Source organism: Papio anubis, chromosome 5, assembly GCF_008728515.1.
Source record: "Papio anubis isolate 15944 chromosome 5, Panubis1.0, whole genome shotgun sequence".
NCBI lineage: Eukaryota > Metazoa > Chordata > Mammalia > Primates > Cercopithecidae > Papio > Papio anubis.
Genome location: NC_044980.1, coordinates 73,984,958 through 74,003,800, shown reverse-complemented (window position 1 = coordinate 74,003,800; position 18,843 = coordinate 73,984,958). Strand labels below are relative to the sequence as shown.

Sequence of the window (18,843 nt, the reverse complement as noted above, 5' to 3'; positions counted from 1 at the left end):
CAAGTGATGCCCCCAAAGCACACTCCGCAAACACGACAGCTCCTGTATTACCAAAGCGTGGCAAGGGTCCATCAGAGACATTTCGTCTGGCAACGGGAGTTACCAGTTGAATCAAATTACATCGTGTGGAGCGGATCCGGAAGTGCTGATGAAAAATGGGAACAAGAGACAGCTGTTTTCACTTCGGACATGGTCCCCAGTCTTATGTGAAAGGGCTTTGAGTAACGCAAGTTTCTCCTGAGCCTTGGCCTGGGTATCGTCAGCACTTGGCACTGCCACGGCCGTGGGCCAGGCCGACCGGTCCTCCTTGGAGCTGTAGAGAATGTCCGGGCCGCTGAGGAGGAGCGTCCAGTCAGAATGTAACTGCCTGCCCCACTCGTGCTTTACTATGATTGTGTTGCTGTTTTTCATGGTCCCTGAAAAGAAACAGCACAAAGGTGGGCCTCAACCACCGCCTCGGCGAAGGCCGTGGGGGGTCCTGCGGGCACCGCACCCGTCACGCCTGCTCAGAACGCCTTCCGGGGTGCGCCGAGATCATGTGACAGCCGCACAGCGCATCCGGTCGCGGGTCCATTTCACAAGGACTTACCTTGGCGGATGAACGTTTGGCTGGTGTCCAGCAAGATGTCACAGCCCTCCACGATCATTCTTTCGATGGCAAGGTTTTTCCTTATGTTTTCAGTGTCGCTGACTTCATCGTGCATTACTCTGTGACACAACACAGACAGGATCACAGTAAGAGATTTTCTGTTGCCCTAGCATGTAGGCAAAGAAGAGCTCCATCTGAGAAGCTCCATCTTCAAGCTTGTATTGACTGAACCGGGGCTTTGGGGGAAATAGACTGGATCTGTCCAGGCTTCAACAGGCCATAACCCAAAGCAACACCAATGTGCCTCATGATTCTAAACAGTAAATGGGTCAGCAATTACGAGCATCCTGGGCATGTCTGCTTCCAAGTGCAACAGGAAAGCAACATGTCATTTTGTGGCCAGATCCCGTCATTGAAATTAGGGGGTCATTTCTTGGAGGCAGTCTAAATAAGAGACCTTTAGACCATTTATCCCATATAAGCTAAAGTAACACAAACATAAATAAGTGCTTGTAACAATGAAAAGTCACTGAGAAATGCAAACTGTACCTTCTCTAAATTCTTGCCAAATGTGAATACAAAATGCAACTGAGAGTCTTTTGTTGTTGAGACAGGGTCTTGCTATGTTGCCCAGGCTGGTCTCAAACTCCTGGGCTTAAGTAATCATCACCCCTTGCACCCTTGTCTAAGCCTCCCGAGTAGCTGGGACTACAGGTGCATGCCACCACACCTGGCTATCATTTTTTTTTTTTTTTTATGCTGAAAGAAACATGAACATTTCCAAACTTAAACCAAAATACACCTAATCTGAATTACATAAATTCACATGCTATAAGAACATTTTCCAAGATATGTATTTTTCTTGGTTCAAATGAATGTGAATGATGATTCAGTATCGCCTCACAAGCTAGTATTTAACTTTGAGGTGAATCTGAGAAGCTGGATTTGTTCTGCTGCTTCTTCCTTGGAACATATACAGGAGGTTTCTGCAAGAGACTAACTTGCTGCTTTCCTCTCCCAAGCCTTTATTATAAGTTCTTGGCGTACCTGGACAGTTCCTCTAGCTTTGATTTGGCAAACTCCAGGCTTTTCCTTTCCACATGCTCATGGGGTGTGTGAGCGAGGAGCTCATGGAGTGTGATGATATATCTGGGGATCTAGATGCAAACAGAGGCCAGTGTGAGCAAGACGTCAGGGTGGGTGCAGGGCACATGCTCCACAGGGCCATCATTGCTTCAGGCAGCTTGTCTCTACTCTCCCACTTTTGACTGTTTTACACATTTTTTAAAAAAAGAAATACAAATAAAATGTACTACACTTCACACTTCATGCACACCAAAAAAAGACTTCACCAAGAATACATGGAAAGGTTGAAATTATTGAAATGTTATGGTACAAAGAGATGGTTGTTTAATTTTTTTTTACATAATCATACACTTTTGAATCATAGTTTTTGAAAACTGGTTCAGAGGGAAAGAGACATAGCTATCATCAAGTCACTTGAGTCTGTATTTTAGATGTATGAGTCCATTTGCAATGTTTTTAAATCAACAATCCCACTGCACTATTCTCTCTAAGAATTAAAACTTGAGAGAAGACATGTTCACCTTTATTACTTTCTGTTTCTACTTCATCTCAATTCATCTCCTTGCAGTAAAAATTATTGTTTAATTAGGTTATTTATTTGTACTTTTGTTTATTAACAGACTATCTGAATTCTGTCAAAGACAGAAACTCCACCAACCAGAGGAAGATCTTAATAAACCATGGTAGAGATTGAACTTAATTTGTAGTGACACAACATATTTATTGTGGGCTTAATTTGAACAATAACATGCACGAACATCTACCACAACACTGCCCACTGGGGGGTTAGACCGGGTGCTCCAGGCTTTGCCAATGTGTCTAGTCTTCCAACGTCATAAGGATTATGTTTCCATCTTATAGACAGAGAACTAAAATGGGAAGAAGTTTTAGGATTTTACAGATAGAGAACTAAAGTGGGAAGAAGTTTGGTAACTTGCCCAAACTTGCCCCATTGGTGGCCTCACAGTAAAGGGCAGTGTCAACTATAAGCCCAGCTCTGACCAGTGCACTGCCTTCTCTCAGAGCTCACCCTGGGAGCTCTTGTCTGCGGGGACTGAGGTCTCACTCAGCACTTGGAAGGACCTTTAAGAATGAAGAAACTAAAACGGCTTTCCAGGGCCCTGTGTGCGGTTTCTTCCATTCTGTCCTGAAGGGTTGGTGGCCTTACCTAGGGATCTGCTTTGGCTCTTGAGCAAGTGGTGGCCTTCACTGGGCTGCTTACCAATATTTATTGAGTGTCTCCATTTACACACTATGCATAGACACAGCCACCATTAGCACAGACATTGAACTTCAGCTCTGGAATCGTGCCCTAAGGAATGTCATCAAATTAAGATTTCAGGAAGCACAAATAGGCCCCCTTCATCGTGGGAGGCTGGGACACAGGAGAACCCTCCCTTCATAGGATATATGGAGGAGATTTTCTGCTCCTGCCATGAATTTCTCACTAATACAGCCCTTAGGATTGTCCCACTTGATGAAGACTTCTGGGATAAGAGTGCTTTCAAATATCCTTTTCGTTGGCATAATTGCATGACTGATAAAAGTTTGCCTCTAATTAGTAGTTCCCCAAGAAAATCAAGGCAATCAATAGCTAATGTCCTCAATTTTTCATAGTGAAGGGGACAGATGTAGGAAAGCTTGAGTACTTGTAATGCACTGAAAATCCACAAAACTGAGTTTGGTCAATACTCTCATGATCCTTCCTCATTACTTAAATTTCTTTTAAAGTGCTCCCTGGCTAAGATTCAGGTAGATGGATTTGAATTCAGTCTCTGGCCCTTTCCACTTTATGGTGAAAGAAGAAACAAGCACTGAAACTTCCAAAAAGCAGGAAAACTAAGTTCTGCAGAGAAGTGGTCAGCTCTCCAAAGGGCTCATTTGTATCTTCAAGGGCTGATTATAAATCTCTTCCCCCAAAACCAAGAATCATAGGAACTGTCTAAATGAATCATAATTCTGCTTTCAATTATGGAACAAATACTTGTCACTTTATAGACATTAATTAGCTTGCTCTCCAATTACAGTAAATAAGTGGATAGAATAGCAAGTAGCTACTTTCTGGAGAACATCTAACACTGCTGTTCTTGTCAGGAGCAGATTTCACGATCGGCTTACCAATGGACTTTCAACACATACATATCCAAATAAATACATGAGCAGCTGAAGCCAATTTAAGTGGTACCAGCCAAGCCACTGTCTTTAATAAATAAAAATTATGTTAATGACAACATTATTTTCCATAACAAATTTCTTGGTAATACTTGGACTTACTGTTGTGATAGTTCAACTGGGGATAATTTTACTGCATCATCCAAATTCTACAATTTCTCCATGTTTCCATAGTTCAACATAGTTCGATAACAGCAGCAACTGACTAACTCAAAAAAGGGCCCAGAAGGAGGAAGACAATCACCTTCTCTCCTCTTCTACACATACAAGCTAAAGGCTTCCAATTGCCTCTCCTCCTCTCTCTGCCCCTACACTAACTTCTGCCTCCATATCTAGGCTCAAGAAAGTCTGGACAGAGGTCTCTTGGAAGTATAAACTAGGGTCACCTCTTCCATTGTTGGCTTCCAACAAAAAAAAAGTGAGAACCCTAGCCTCATCCTGAGGTGTCCAGTCTTACAAGGGAGCAAGGCAGACACAGAGAAGTACCACTGCTAATACAGAGAGAAGCAGATACAACCGGACCCTCCAAGGGATTCAAACACCTCCACGACTATTTCACTTTATTAGTGAAAGAACCACAAGGGAACTAGGAGAGAGTGAGCTTAGTAAGCAAAAACCTCTCAGCTTCAGCTTCTAGAAAAGCAATTTCCCCCAAGTGTTTTCTAGGGTTATTTCTAGAGAGAAGGCAGAAGAGCGAGGCATCAAGTAAAGAAGACAGAAGGGAGACACCAAGGAGCATGAGGGCCTTGGGCAGAGAACTCTAATGATGTCTCCTATTCAAAATACTTATGGGGAAGCAAACAAAGACAATCCCATGTTCTTTCAGTTTGCTCATTTTTTGCAGTTGGACAATTCTGGCTAAATTCTTTGAGGCTTCTTCCAGAGCTCTGGTTAGACTTGTCTGGCAAAAGCCAGAAAGCCTCAATATCTGACCCAACATTCTAAGGTTTGAAGTTACCACATCCTTGGGGAGGGGGCTCCTAGACTACCACCAAGCTCCTTGTAACACCACATAGTTACCCAACCCAAAACATCAGAACCAGTGTAGTCACCCTAGGATCACCATATCAGAGAGCTAGAGTCTGGAGATAACTAGAGCTCAGCTGCCTCAATTTACAGATTACAAAATAGCTATTTAGTTTGGTTCAATTATTTCCCCCAATGCTATGAGTGAGACATCAGGTCTCCTAAAGATTCCCAGTCCAATGTTCTTTTTATGACATTATAAAAATTCCCTGGGGTCAATCAAAATGCTCAGTCATTGCTACCAGGCTTAGTCTTCAGGAGAGGAAGGGCAGGGCGGTGGGCAAGTATCCCAGCATTTTAAAGAAATCCAAAGACCTTTCCAAGGCCCTACATTTGCTGTATTTGGACACCTCATCTACAGCGAAAGTGCAGTTCTTCAATTTCAAACTATTGAAAAAATCACACCAAGAGGGAATTAAATAGCATGAAGAAAGACATCAGGGAGCTGTCAGGTAGGGAGCTGGTTCCTCTCTGAATGCCCCATGTGTCTTCACGACTCTACCTTTGTATATTCAACTGACTTGGGGTTACTGAACAGATACAACTTGGGGTACTGAATCATAACCTAGAGATATTTGTCAAAAATTCACATAGAATCTCAGAAGAATGTTATACTATATAAGATGTTTCATTGTAAATAAAATCTTAAATTCCAATTATGTAGACAGTTTTTTTAAAAGTCTGAAATCTTTCTTGTGAAATATTTCCTCAGAGGGGCAAAGCGTTCAAACAATTCAGTTCCAAAGGAAAACAAAAACAAAAACCCTATAAAGTTTCACTATACTTAAGTGGTTTTAAATGCATCCTTTTGGTTAAAAATCTGACTAAACTTCTACGGCAACTTCCAGGATTTCGAGTGGGACTGACAAACGTCAAGGCAAACAATCGTGCACCACAGCCACATTTCTTTGTGAGGCTGTGAAAGGATTAGCCAGGGTCAGAGATGCCTGCTCAGGAGGACAAAGCGCTCCACACTAACCATAACACACATGATTAGTAGAATCGGTTTACCACATGACAATTTGGAGGCCTGGCCAGAAGCCACCTAAATTCCACAATGGGAACACTCAATGCTCTTCCAAAAGAACAGAATTGACACTTTTCAAACGAACAGGAGATTCAATGCACATTTTGGCTTCCCTGGTTCTCACTTCTGGGCTCTTAACAGTAAAGCCCTAGATCCAGGAAAGAATGCAACTGTTCTTGACCCCTTGGGTTGCTCTAGTCCCAAAAGGGGAGACCCTGCGGCCACCTGACTAGTTGCCAAGAGTCCTCAGGTCCCACCCGTGCCTTCTGTTTCCTAAGTCTCCACAGCCGCTGTGACCAGGGAGGTCCTCCTTTTGTTCTCCAGAGCTCCAGCCAAGGGAGACTCAACAGCAACCGCCACAGGAAGGGAGGATGGGCCGGAAAACAGAAACCTTCCCAGCAGCCACTCCATCCCCAAGAATCTTTTATGCAACTAGCATAAACTGGAACATTTGCACAGAATCCTATTTCTGTAAACCAAATAATATTTTTAAACATGCTGGAGGAGGAGACTCCATGAAAGAGGTCTGTGTGGAATCTTTCTGTAAAGAGAAAATTGTGCAGCATTTCAAAAAATCATTCTTGAATTCTTTGCTTCAAAAATGCCTGGTTTTCTTATATCCATTAGATACAGAGAATGTGTGGCACAATATTTGTTTATCTCAGGGTCAAGCTCAATACAACAATAGACGATGCATCTGTGCCATAATTCCTCCCGGGGCACACTACACATCTCACGCTGGTCACTCTAGGTATCAGTGAAATTGAGGAGCTGGAACCTCTGACTTACAAAATGCATCCCAAGTGACTTACCTGAAACATGGGATAGGTCAAGAATGTCTCCAGCATCCTCCCCTCACAGGCTGGATTGGCTTCATACTGTTTTAAGAGTTTGTCAAAATCTCTGTTTTGCTTACAATTGGCGAGAACTTGCAGGCTGTACTGGTGATTACGTACAAATTCTTGATAAATGTTCAGCATGGGGAGCAAAATATCAAACAGATCAGCTGGAAAGAAACAGTAAACATGGCTGTTTCCCTTGTTGCTTGGTAAATTACCTACACTGGGCAGGAATGGCAAAGAGTAGGTCCCAGCACCAGGTGTCACACATGCATGGAGCTGCAACCCTGATGCCCAAATGATGATCTGGTAGAATGCACTCGTAGGCAGCACTTGACTCCAGCCCCAAATTAACTATGACAGGCCAGAGGAAAGAGTCAAAAGGTAACTACTGAAGCAGGGCCCAAAGTACCCAAAAGGCAAGGAGACAGAATCCCAGGGTATAGAAGCTCACAGGTCAACAGGGTGATGCAAACAGTTTAGGCTGAATAATACTGGAGCTATTTTACTCTAATTGTGGCCACTCTAAAAGAAAATCTTACATCTTTAAAGAAGGCACTTACCTAAAATTAAAGTGGGCCAGTTTGCTATCCTTGCCTTTAGTCCTTGATGAAATATTTCATGAAGAAACATGATTGTTTCACTATGAAAAAAAAAATGGAAAGATAACATAATTTAGTTGCTATAATGTGTTTATTTTGTTTAAAATCCACTGAGTCCTTAAAGCCTTAATATATACATAATATATATGTTCCATAGGGCCTCCAAACTATATCCAATAATAACATGGATTATACTATCCTCTATCAAGCAATTGTGACAGCCTCAGCAAACCCTGATATAACATTCAAATACTAGAGGACAAAAAGCACCAAATCATTGTCACATAACCTTCTTCATCAATTTTTAAGTGAGCTTTCCTCTATTAGAACACAGCACTTCAATCGATAATCAGAAAATTAAAGTTATGACCCTTTTTTCTTTTCATATGTGATTCTAGATAACTCAGGAGAAAGTTTCTCTGTCAGTAAAATGAGTTTTGACAGAAGGAGAGAGGATGAAAAAATCTAGAGCAAAAATTTTGACAAAACTCCACTATAACCACTCCCAAGATACCCAAGACAGAAATGCAAAAGAATCTTCTGAAAAGAGTGAGGCCTACATAGAGATACTAAAATAAGAATGATGTATGAATTGGGGATCTAAATTCCTAAAAGGGCCAAGAAGGGTAATTACCAAAGTCAAAACATCATGTGCTTTCTCCTCATTGGAATTAACCTACTGCAATGAGACTTTGAAGCCTTTTCTGAACTAACACAGTGACATAATCAAATACAGAACTGTTCACCTCAGTGAGATCCCTTGGCTTGTTATTAGTCAAGTTCCATTACAACAGACATCAAGAAGTCCTTACTATTTCAAATGGTCCATGAAATAAAACAGAAATGGTTCCATGAGATTCTAATTTGTTTTTCTTTTATAACAATTTTAACTAGTGTTTGTTGTTCAAGGATTTCAACCAAATCTAGTTTGGCAGGTATTATAGATTAGTCATTCAATCTATATTCCATCCTCCTTCTAGGTGGAGAGGGGTAGAACTAAAACTACATTTCCCAGACTCCCTTGCAGCTATGGTTCTGGATGTAAACTCAGTTCCACTAATAGACGCACTTGGAAAGACAAGGAAGGCGGAAGTAGAGGTCATCTTCCTGTTGCTGAAAGTCAGTCATGGAGATATGAGTGCTTTGGGGCTATGTCAGCACCCAGCCTTAGGATTCTAGTTTCTGGGAACCAGCTTCCAGAGTCTGAGAGGCATCTGTGGCAGCAGCAGTGGTGGCAATGGTTTCCTAACCTCTGGATCACATCTATGTTCTCTGAAAGTCAACAGTTTAAGGGCCACTCCCTGACTTTACTCCCCCAGCCTTTCCAACAGATTCTGTAAGCAGTGAATTCCCTCCACTCAGAGAGGGATTTCCCTGTCCTGTGTTGAACACAAACTACTTGATACATCTACCTTCATATTTTGATACCTGCATGGTTAGAAAACAGATGAAACAATTCTGTATATAAATAGGAAGATTACATTTTCTTAACTATAAACCTGTGTTGAAATTCAAAATTATTGAGCTGCCTAGGGCTTAATTTCAAAGGCATGTAAAGGGAATCTAGTTAAACAACAGTAATGATATAAAACTCTTTAAACCTCACCTTTAAAAACACACCTCTTCACATTATGTTAAGTGAAATAAGCCAGGCACAGAAAGACAAATATCACATGTTCTCACTCATATTTGAAAGCTAAAAAAGTTAATCTCATGGAGGTAGTGAATAGAATGGTGGTTACCAGAGGCTAGGAACGGTAGTGGGGAAGGGGAGGATGAAGAGAGGGTTTGGTGAATGGGTACAACAGTACAGTTAGATAGATGGAATGACTTCTATTATTTGATAGTACAATAGGGCAGCTATAGTTAACAATAATTTATTTCAAAATATCTAGAAGATTTAGACTGTTCCCAACACAAAAGAAATGATAAATGTTTGAGGTGATGGATATCTCAATTACCCAGATTTGATCATTATACATCATATGTTTATATCAAACTATAAAACATACCTCATAAATATGTACAGCTATTACATATCCATTCCATATTATGTATATGTATTATATAACCATAAAATGTATCCATAAAAATTAAAAATAAAAAAATTTAAAAAATATCTTTTCAAATTTCCATCTAAGTCTAGATGTCGTAAATAATTGCTAGTCTATATGAAGAGCTTATGGCTTTACCTTCCAAAGAGAGGCATATCTTGACTCTGAATTTAAACAATACGATAAACCTGGCCTTTCCTGTTTCAGATCAAGTAATCCAGTGGAAACAGAGCCAGAGGCAACCTAAACCAATGTGACACAGCCTCTTAATTCACCTCTAGGTACCACCCTGTTTCTCTGTTCCTCTTTATAGCAGCTCTCCTCAAAAGAGTTTTCAATACCCACCCTCTCCAGTTCCTCTCATTATCAGAGTGTATACACAGTCCCATCCACTGCCATCGGACCTGTTGAAACCGCACACTTGGTGACTGAAGTATCACCAGAATGCTGTACTGCCTGAGGATCAAGGGCTACCCCCAGGCTCCTTTGGATGTCTCACACACTTGAGAGGAGCCATTGCCAGCAAGGTGGGGAAATCTCTCTCCTTCCTTTTAACAAAAGAAAGCCTAGCTTTTAATCTCACATTATCAGACTACCACTCATCACCCTTGCTTTCTGTACTCATCTACAGACACACCAGTGGCTCTTCCTGATGCCTTGAGATCTGAGCTCTCAGCTTACAGTTGCTCTTTTCTCCAACACTACTCTTGTCATAATTCTTGGGGACTCCAATAGCACACAAACAACATTTCAATATCCTGGCCTCACAGGACCTTGAACTCTTCCTCCAAAGATCTTGTTTTCCATTGACCTCAGTCAACACCCCCTTGATTGTACTCTAGACCTTATCATTGTCAATAGCTGCATCCCTTCCCTATCTCAATTTCAAGCACGACATTCTCTGACTACTCCTAATCTTTCAGTTCACTGCCTTTAGAACCCTGACTCCAAAATTTTTTCACACCATCACGACCTAAATCCCCAGATCCCGCCACCTCTTTATTGGCAAAAACCTCTCATACCAGCACTACTTTCTCTCCTCAGTTTAGATTCCATGGCTCATTATTATAATCTCTTCCTTGTATACACCTTCAACTTCCTTATTCTTTTCTCACTTCATCACAGCAGCCACAACACCAATCCTAATTAATCCCAATCCTCCACCCACTCTGCACCTGCATCCATGCAGCTGAAAGTGGCTAAAGAAAAACATGCAACCATTCTGACTGATCTCACTGGAAAGTCACAACCACTAGCCTAATGAGCTAACACAGGCTCTCAGTGCTGCCCAGCACTAATACAACATTCCTGAATCCATTTACTCCCCTGCCCCAGTTATCACTATTCCACACCTCTTTCTCTCTTCTCCAACTCTGACACTTCCCTCCCATCTGCCCCATCAGCAGATGGCCTTGCCTCCTGACTACAGAAGTGTCCATGTACTATTCCTGCCCTGCCATGCTCCCAGCTAATGACAATCTCCTGACCTGTGCAGCACATTCTGTCCACTTTCGCCTTTGCAAGTTTACTGCTCAGCAATTCCCTCTCTCCTCCATCCTTCTTTTACCCTCTTCATTTGCCTCTAGGTACCACCCTGTTTCTCTTCTCCTCTTTAGAGCAGCCCTTCTCTGAAGAGTTTTCTATACCCACCCTTTTCAATTCCTCTTCTGCCCCACTGCCTGTTCTCTCCTAAGGCTCCAATCAGGCTTTGGTCTCTAATCAAAGTTACCAATAAACTTCGAGTTGTTAAACTTGGAGTTAAACTTGGTCAATTCTAAGTTACTGCTTATTTGACTTTTTTGGCATTGTTGTTGGTTCCCTCTTGCTTTCGTTTCCAGGACAACTCACTCTTCTGGTTTTCATTGACAACTCAGTGGATCCTCTTCACTCTTCTTTGCTGGCTCCTGTTTATCTTCCTGACCTCTAGATGTTGGAATATCCATGCTCCTCTTTTCTTATCCATCTGTACTCACTTGCTTGGTAATAACATTCAGACCAGCAGCTTTAAATACTATCTGTATGCTAGAGGACTCCCAAATTTCTATCTTCGGCCCAGAATCTTCCTCTGAACTCCAAACAAATATCCAATCCCTACTCACTTGACATCTCCACTTAGATGGCTAATAGCATCTCATGCTCAACAGATCCAAGAGAAAACCGTTCATCTTTTCCCCTCAGCCTGTTCTTCACTCAGTCTTTACCATTTAGTAAACAGTAACTCCATCCTTCTAGTTGTCCAGACCAAAAAATGTTGCAATCTTACCTGTCTTTTTGCTTTCTCTTAAAACCCACATCAAACCCATCAGCAAATCCCACTGTTGAGTCCTGATGGATACATAAGCAACAAGGAAGGGGCCTCCGGTGGGGGGAAGGCTCCAGGTAGGGGAGAAGAATGAATAATTGTTCTGAGAAACACAACCCATTAGCACAAGGAATGACCTCTTCCACACCTAACCCCCTCTTGCACGACCCTATAAAACTTCCCTCCAGTCCCTGCCTCTCTGCAGACAGCCCCTTCTCTGCTGTGCTGCCCATTCCACCCTTGTAACATGTTTTCACACATTCTCTAACAAATCTGCCTTACTTTATCTACAACTGTTTTGGTACATTCCGTGACACTGGCCCCAGCTAGTCGCACCTGTGACACCTACTGGCTCTGACTTAAAAATACACCCAGAATCCAACTACTTATCACTGCCTCCATTATAATCATCTCTTACTTGGATTACTGAAATAGCTGCCTAACAGGTGTCTCATCTCTCACTTTGTTTATTGAAATAGCCACCTAATTGATCTCCCTACAGACTATTCTCAGCAGAGAAGCCAGAGTGAGCCTTTCAAAAACAGAAGTCACATCACACCCCTTCTCTGCTCAAAACCTGACCAATGTCTCCCTATCTCATTTAGAGTAAAAGTTAATGGCTGTACCATGTCCCACCTTGATAACTCCCTGACTCTTCCCTTCACTGACACTGAGCAGGGAAGGCCCTCAAGCTCACCCGCCGGGCATGTTAAAGCCCCATGGTCCCTGCATGCACAGCTCCCTCTGTTTGCCTCACTCTTCCTCCAGGAACTTCAAGCCTTTGCTCGAATGTCACCTTATCCTTGAAACTGTTCTGAAAACCTGCTATAAAAAACTATGGTACATTCACAGATTGTAATATCATGTCGTGATTTTCTTTAATAGAATGCTCTTTAGGTATCAATATGGAAAGATCTTCAGAAAAAATGTTAAGTGAAACAATACACTATATGTTAAAGTACATTGCCTTTGTGTAAGAAGAGGGAAAATAAGACTCTATATTCATAGTTTCTTAGATCAAAATTGAAAAACACTGAAAGGATAGATAAGAAACTAGTACAGATATTATGTATAGAAAGCGGGGGGGCGGGCACGGTGGCTCACACCTGTAATCCCAGCACTTTGGGAGGCCAAGGCGGGCAGATCACGAGGTCAGGAGGTCGAGACCATCCTGGCTAACACGGTGAAACCCCATCTCTACTAAAAATACAAAAAATTAGCCAGGTGTGGTGGTAGGCGCCTGTAGTCCCAGCTACTCAGGAGGCTGAGGCAAGAGAATGGCATGAACCCGGGAGGCGGAGCTTGCAGTGAGCTGAGATGGTGCCACTGCACTCCAGCCTGGGAGATAGAGCAAGACTCTGCCTCAAAAAAAAAAAAAAAAAAAAAAAAGTGGGGGGAATCAGGTGGACAGAGACAGGGTGAGAGTGCAACTGCTAAATGTTGTTTTCATGTTATTTTGACTTTTGAACCATGTGAGTGTACTATCTACCCAAAAACAAATAGCTAAAATTCTAAGTAAAACACCTAAACACTCCCTTGTCCCCCTTCTCCCCTTCCCTTCTCTATTTTTCTCCACAGCTCTAATCGCCATATAATATTCTATCTATTTCACTAATGCTGTTCATTGTCTATCTTCCTGCATCAAAATTTAAGTTCCATAAAGGCAGGCATTTTCTGATTTTTCATTGATGAATCCTCAGCAGTAAGGAAACTGAAGATGTACTGAGCAAATAAATTCACCAGAGCTTCTCAGGCCCTGTCTTAGCTTTTGCTCTTCCTAAAATACTTGTGTATAATTAACATGTAAAAACCCATAAATCACTCCATTTTCTTCAGTTTATGAGACAGATTATCTTCCCCAACACACATCTCCACACGACAAGACAATGTATGTCAAATAGAGAAGAAAAAATTAAGAACATTAGATGCCAAGATTCAAGTAAAGATATAAAAATAACAATGGAACACAAATAACAGCTTTCTTATTTTTACTATCATAAACTATCGAGATGAAGTTCTGAGACCTTTTTGAAGATTAAGTAAAAATTCTTGTAGGAAATACAAAGGAGTTTTTCTCTTGGATTTATGCAATGTCAAACCTGTTGAGAAAAATACTGCTGACGTCATCGTGGCTGATGGGGGGCTTCTTGGAGCTGGCGGCCATACGCAGGGGCCGGAGAAAGCCGTTGACCAGGATGTAGAGCTGGTGAACGTACTCTGACTCTGCCTCCACCATGGTGAACACAATCTGGTTTCTCTTCCTCATACTTTCAGCATGGGGAGAGCAAATGTAATCCTGCACAATGGTCTTCCATTTCCTTCTGCACAACCATCCTCTCATGAAGCTCTGAACCTACAGAACAAAAAACCAAAAGGGAATCTGACTAGTTGCAATGGTGATTAATTTATGGACAAGAACATGAAATATAATTAAAAATCAATTTTGCAGAAAATATGAGAGCCTCTAAAATTGATCAGGATTCCCTAGGGATGACGTGAAAAATAACAGGCAAGCCTGAGAAAGTGCACTGGCCTGTGTGTTTCAGCCAATCAACAAACATTTACTGATCATCTTTAAAATGCCCAGGTAAATGCTGGGCACTGAGCAGTCAAGTATATATTATAACCTTTCACTCAGAGGCTCTGCCATTACTTGCAACCACCTTGACCTCTGATTCTCTGTTTCTTCATCTATAAAATAACTGACAGAGCTGGACATGCACAGGCCTGTAGTCCCAGTTACTTGGGAGGCTAAGGTGAGAGGATCCCTTGAGCCCAAGAGTTCAAGTCTATCCTGGGCAACACAGCAAGACCCCATCTCGTGTTTCTCTGTTTTTAATCTCATGTTATCAGACTGCTTTCATTTTTCATGAAATTAAAATAAAATGATTAACAAAAAAATATAAAAGTCCTTTCTAAATATAAAAAATTGTAACAACTAGGATTTGTTTTATGATAATTAGGGTTTGTCACTTTAGATGTGGCAGATTCAGCAACGAAGTAGTTTGTAAATTCACATATAATTGAAAGTATTAAATCACTACCAAAGTATCATTATTATCTATTTAACACACCCTTACACTTTTCACTTTTTCCATACTATGTTCTAAATTATCACATATTAAACAATGACCTTTCTTTTGCAATGTCTAAAATTCTCTTGTTTGCCTACCTGTGTTGTCACCATGTTATCAATTTTTATACAGTCATTAAAGTCACTCTACCTCAATAAAAATTAACCACATTTTAACACAATTATGTGGGGATATTATATTCAGATTATTTGAAGAAATCTAACAAAAATTTCCATGAATTATAACCAATTTTAAGTTTTAATCTATGAAGGCAAAAAAAATTATGTTGATATTTGCCAAGATCAGAATAGAGGATGATTCATTCATTGTTAACACTTTTTTCCATGCAGACATTATTTTGAAATACGACATAAAGAACAACAAAGTTGATCTCAAAACCTATTTAACAAGTGCAAAACCTGGTTTAAAAAATTATTTCTATTAAGAAACAAGAAGGTAGAAAAATATTTTTAAAATTTTACCAGTGTTCTTTCATTTAACAGAAATATTTTTTTAAATCACCTTAATCGGATTTTGTGTTAAGTAAAACCTTTCTATTTAGTTGGGCAGGGGGTGCTTGCTGACCAATAGCTGCTTCACTTATTTACTAATAGACCAGTTTCTACCACACACCTGAAAATTGATTTTTATTAATTTTTTCTTTACCTGCAACTGCATACTATTAAAGGAAAGGCAATAGAATTAATCTTGTTTCCAGACTGACTAGATGGGAATTTTTTTAAAAAAACAAATTAGTCTTATTACACAATACCATAAACCAGTTTAAAAAGTAATAATTTCTAAGCAATGAATAGTGTTATTTTACTTTTATATTTCTGGAAAACTGAAAACATTTGGCTTAGTCCTAAGAATCATTTCTATTTCAAATTCTGAGCAATATTTAAAGGTGTAAAAAAGAATATAAAATAAAATTTAAAATCAATTTTGTAGAAAACACCATAGTCTCTAAAATCGATCAGGATTCCCTAGGGATGATGTGAAAAATAACAGGCAAGCCTGAGAAAGTGCACTGGCCTGTGTGTTTCAGCCAATCAACAAACATTTACTGATCATCTTTGAAACGCCCAGGTAAATTTAAAAACTGTAGCACATTAAAGCTGTGTTACAGTGAAGGGGGAATGATTATTAGCATAAAATGAAAGGAATAATAACAAATTTAAAAGAAATAAGATTTGAAGATGCATATCCAGGCAAATTTCCTCAAATATGATGCTTTTCACTTATTATTAACAAAGCTGAGTAAGTGCTTTATATAAGATAATCAGGATCATGGGATCAAAACCTAAATGACAAATCAAAACACAGTGGACTAGAGTGAGAGCCAGCATTTGGTTCATTGCAAAAGTTGTGCAATTATAAATGGCAGTAAGAGGGAAAAATCTGCTGATTGTGTGGATGTTAAATAAGAAACAACAATAAAACAGAAATCTAAGCGGATGTGCTGATTTACTCAACCGTCTCACATGCCCAAAAAAATCTTCCTTAAATAGCACTAAAGATTAAAGCTAAAAGAAATATTTTTGAAATGTAATTTAAAAAATATTCCCCCAAAATATGAAAGCCGCACAAAATCAAGAGGTTGAACAGCACTTAATTAACCCCACTGGAGAACACTATTGTCTTCATGCCTGGTTTTGGCATCCTTCCTAGACAGTGTAAAGACATCTCAAGCCTAAATTCTCTAGAGTAGCCATGTCTGGATCACTCTGCAGGGCAAGTCTGGGAGCCACAGCCCAGAAACACCAAGGCTGCTCCCGGCTCACGCACAGGGTAGCAAAGACATCACCATAGAACAGACGACTGGTCACCACGCTCCTGCAAAGCTGGAAACCTCCAGGCCCTACCTTTTTAATCTTCTTGATGTCTGGATCTTCATCTTCTTGGTTGCTTTGGTAAGGTCGCATTCGTTCTTTGGTTTTATTAAGAGCAATAATCTGGAACACAAAATTGGTCCATTTCATGACTTGGGAAATGCTGGAATATAGCCATAACACACTGGAAGCTCTGCCTACAGAGGTGGTCCAATGAGATCCTCAGGAAACATCCACGTTTTATGCACCCTCTCTTCCTTTGGTGCTGAGATGGGGGAAACATAAACTTTACCCCAAGCACGGTATCACCAATGGAAGTGTTTATAAGAAGTGACTGTGTAAAGTGTAACCTGGGATCTGGGCTAGCAGAAACGTTAGCCCAAAACTCAGCCCCAGCTGCCAGTGGTGAGAGGCCAAGACCTTGTCAGGAGCCCAGCGATGTGTCCACCCTCTCACCTGAAGGCAGCTGCCTGCAATGCCCTGTGGTCCCCACATGAAGTGACACTCAGCTCAGAGCCCCTGGGTCTGGTCATTGGCCTGTAGTCTTCCAAAGTGCATGGCACCCCAGACTCACAGACATCCTTAGGAAAATGGCAACTGCAAAGGGAACTTCAGAGCCCTGGGGCTGGTCCAAGCCAACCAAGAGAATTCCTCAGAAAAGGTAAAAAGGATCAAAATAACCTGGGATCTCTTTATATCTCCAGCTCAGTTCCGTGACCTGTGAGGGGCATTTCAAGACTGGGTGGCCTCTCAACTACACATAGCAGTAAAATTCTCTAGACCAGCACTCAACGGCAGGCTCTTCCAAGCTTAAGAACCTATACAGACCTACTAGCCAGCAATACCCTAAAAGTTAAGAGATCATAATGGCCCCTCTCTAGCTTGTCTTTATATTTTGTCCCCCGTACCAAATCCACCCCTCTGCCATTTTCTGGCAAGGAAGTGGGAAAAGAAAGGGAGTAGGAAATAAATTAATGGCTCCTGTCAAGAGACCACAGAAGACATACCTGCAACTGACAGTTTTTTGCTGCAATCTACATTCAGACTAAAATAGAACATAGTGAAGGCACATAAACACACATAAATATTGAGGAACATCGCCTGGTGTTGAGCTTCTCTCGTGGAGTAAATACCAACCTCTTTCACTGAGCAGACAAGCATCTGCTCTAGCTTACAGTGGCAAAGAAAGAACACGATAATTTTGTTTTAAATAACAGTGCCTGATATAGTCTTTTAAAATGCAGGTTTGTTAAGTTTTCTGTTGCTGTTTTCACCATATCAGATATCAGGGTCGAACTGGGAAGTTAACAATTGTAATAATATGGTGAACGCCATCTGCAAGTTGTCATCATCAGAGGAGCTGCCACATCCCAGTTGGAAGAAGCTTGTGCCTGTGCTGTCGACACCGGAGGTGATGTGTGCTGGGAGCAGAAGGCGAAAACCCCATCTAGGATTCACAGGGTGTGTCTCAGAGGAAGGTGCAAAGACACAAAAAGGAAAATGTTGTCTGATGACGATAAAAATGACAAGACCATTGCCAAAACGGAGGAGCCTAAACTGTTTCTGTCACTGAGGATACAATTACTAGCAGGTTTCCTTGTGTCCCGTTCCCTTCTTTGAATCTCAGAAGATACCAGTGCATCCCTGGGCAGACAGAGGGAGGAAATCTCATTCCCTGCATTCCTCTCCCATTCTTCAGTGATTGCTTGCTGCCCATGAGGAAGGACAGGACACCGGGAAAGGTACATTCAGGAATCTCTATCTAGACTGAGGCCTGGGAGGGAGGGAGGACCCAGGCACACACCATGGCTGTAGACTCTAAAACCGCCTTCTGCTCACACTGGGCATCAGCCTCACTATCCGGGGATGCAAGGCCTGAGAAGTTCACACTCTGAGGGAGGGAGAGGGAGGCAGGAATTCCAACTCCAGGGAAAAATTCACCCTAGCAAATGTCTTATAGTTTAATCCAAATGTTCTTTCAAAACTGTGGAGGGGAGAAGGTTAGACTCCTTCAAATCTAAAAGAGTAAAGTATTTCTGAATTCATTTCTGGTCCTCCCTTAGTTGTCATTTTAGACTTTAATGGACTCTATGGCAGACTCATAATTATCATTACTGTAGGGCATCTGAAAACAGTTAAACGCTATAGTCAGTTCTTGAATTTCTGAGCTAATAAAGGGTATCAGGAGAACAAATAACCACCCCTCACCAAAAAAAAGCACATTATCCTGATATGTTCCT

The 18,843-nt window shown here is 41.1% G+C and overlaps 1 protein-coding gene across 4 annotated transcripts in view; it reads right to left on the bottom strand.

Annotated features, from left to right (window-relative positions):
- RASGRF2 (Ras protein specific guanine nucleotide releasing factor 2) overlaps positions 1-18,843 on the bottom strand; it is a 265,347-nt gene that overhangs the window by 143,058 nt on the left and 103,446 nt on the right. For all 4 annotated transcript variants that reach the window (XM_031666740.1, XM_031666741.1, XM_031666739.1 and 1 more), the window contains 6 exons: positions 16,637-16,726; positions 13,797-14,050; positions 7,303-7,382; positions 6,713-6,906; positions 1,637-1,746; positions 590-708 (listed from right to left, as the gene is read on the bottom strand). In XM_031666740.1, the coding sequence (XP_031522600.1) occupies positions 590-708; positions 1,637-1,746; positions 6,713-6,906; positions 7,303-7,382; positions 13,797-14,050; positions 16,637-16,726 (847 nt within the window). The remainder of the gene's footprint in view (positions 1-589; positions 709-1,636; positions 1,747-6,712; positions 6,907-7,302; positions 7,383-13,796; positions 14,051-16,636; positions 16,727-18,843) is intronic.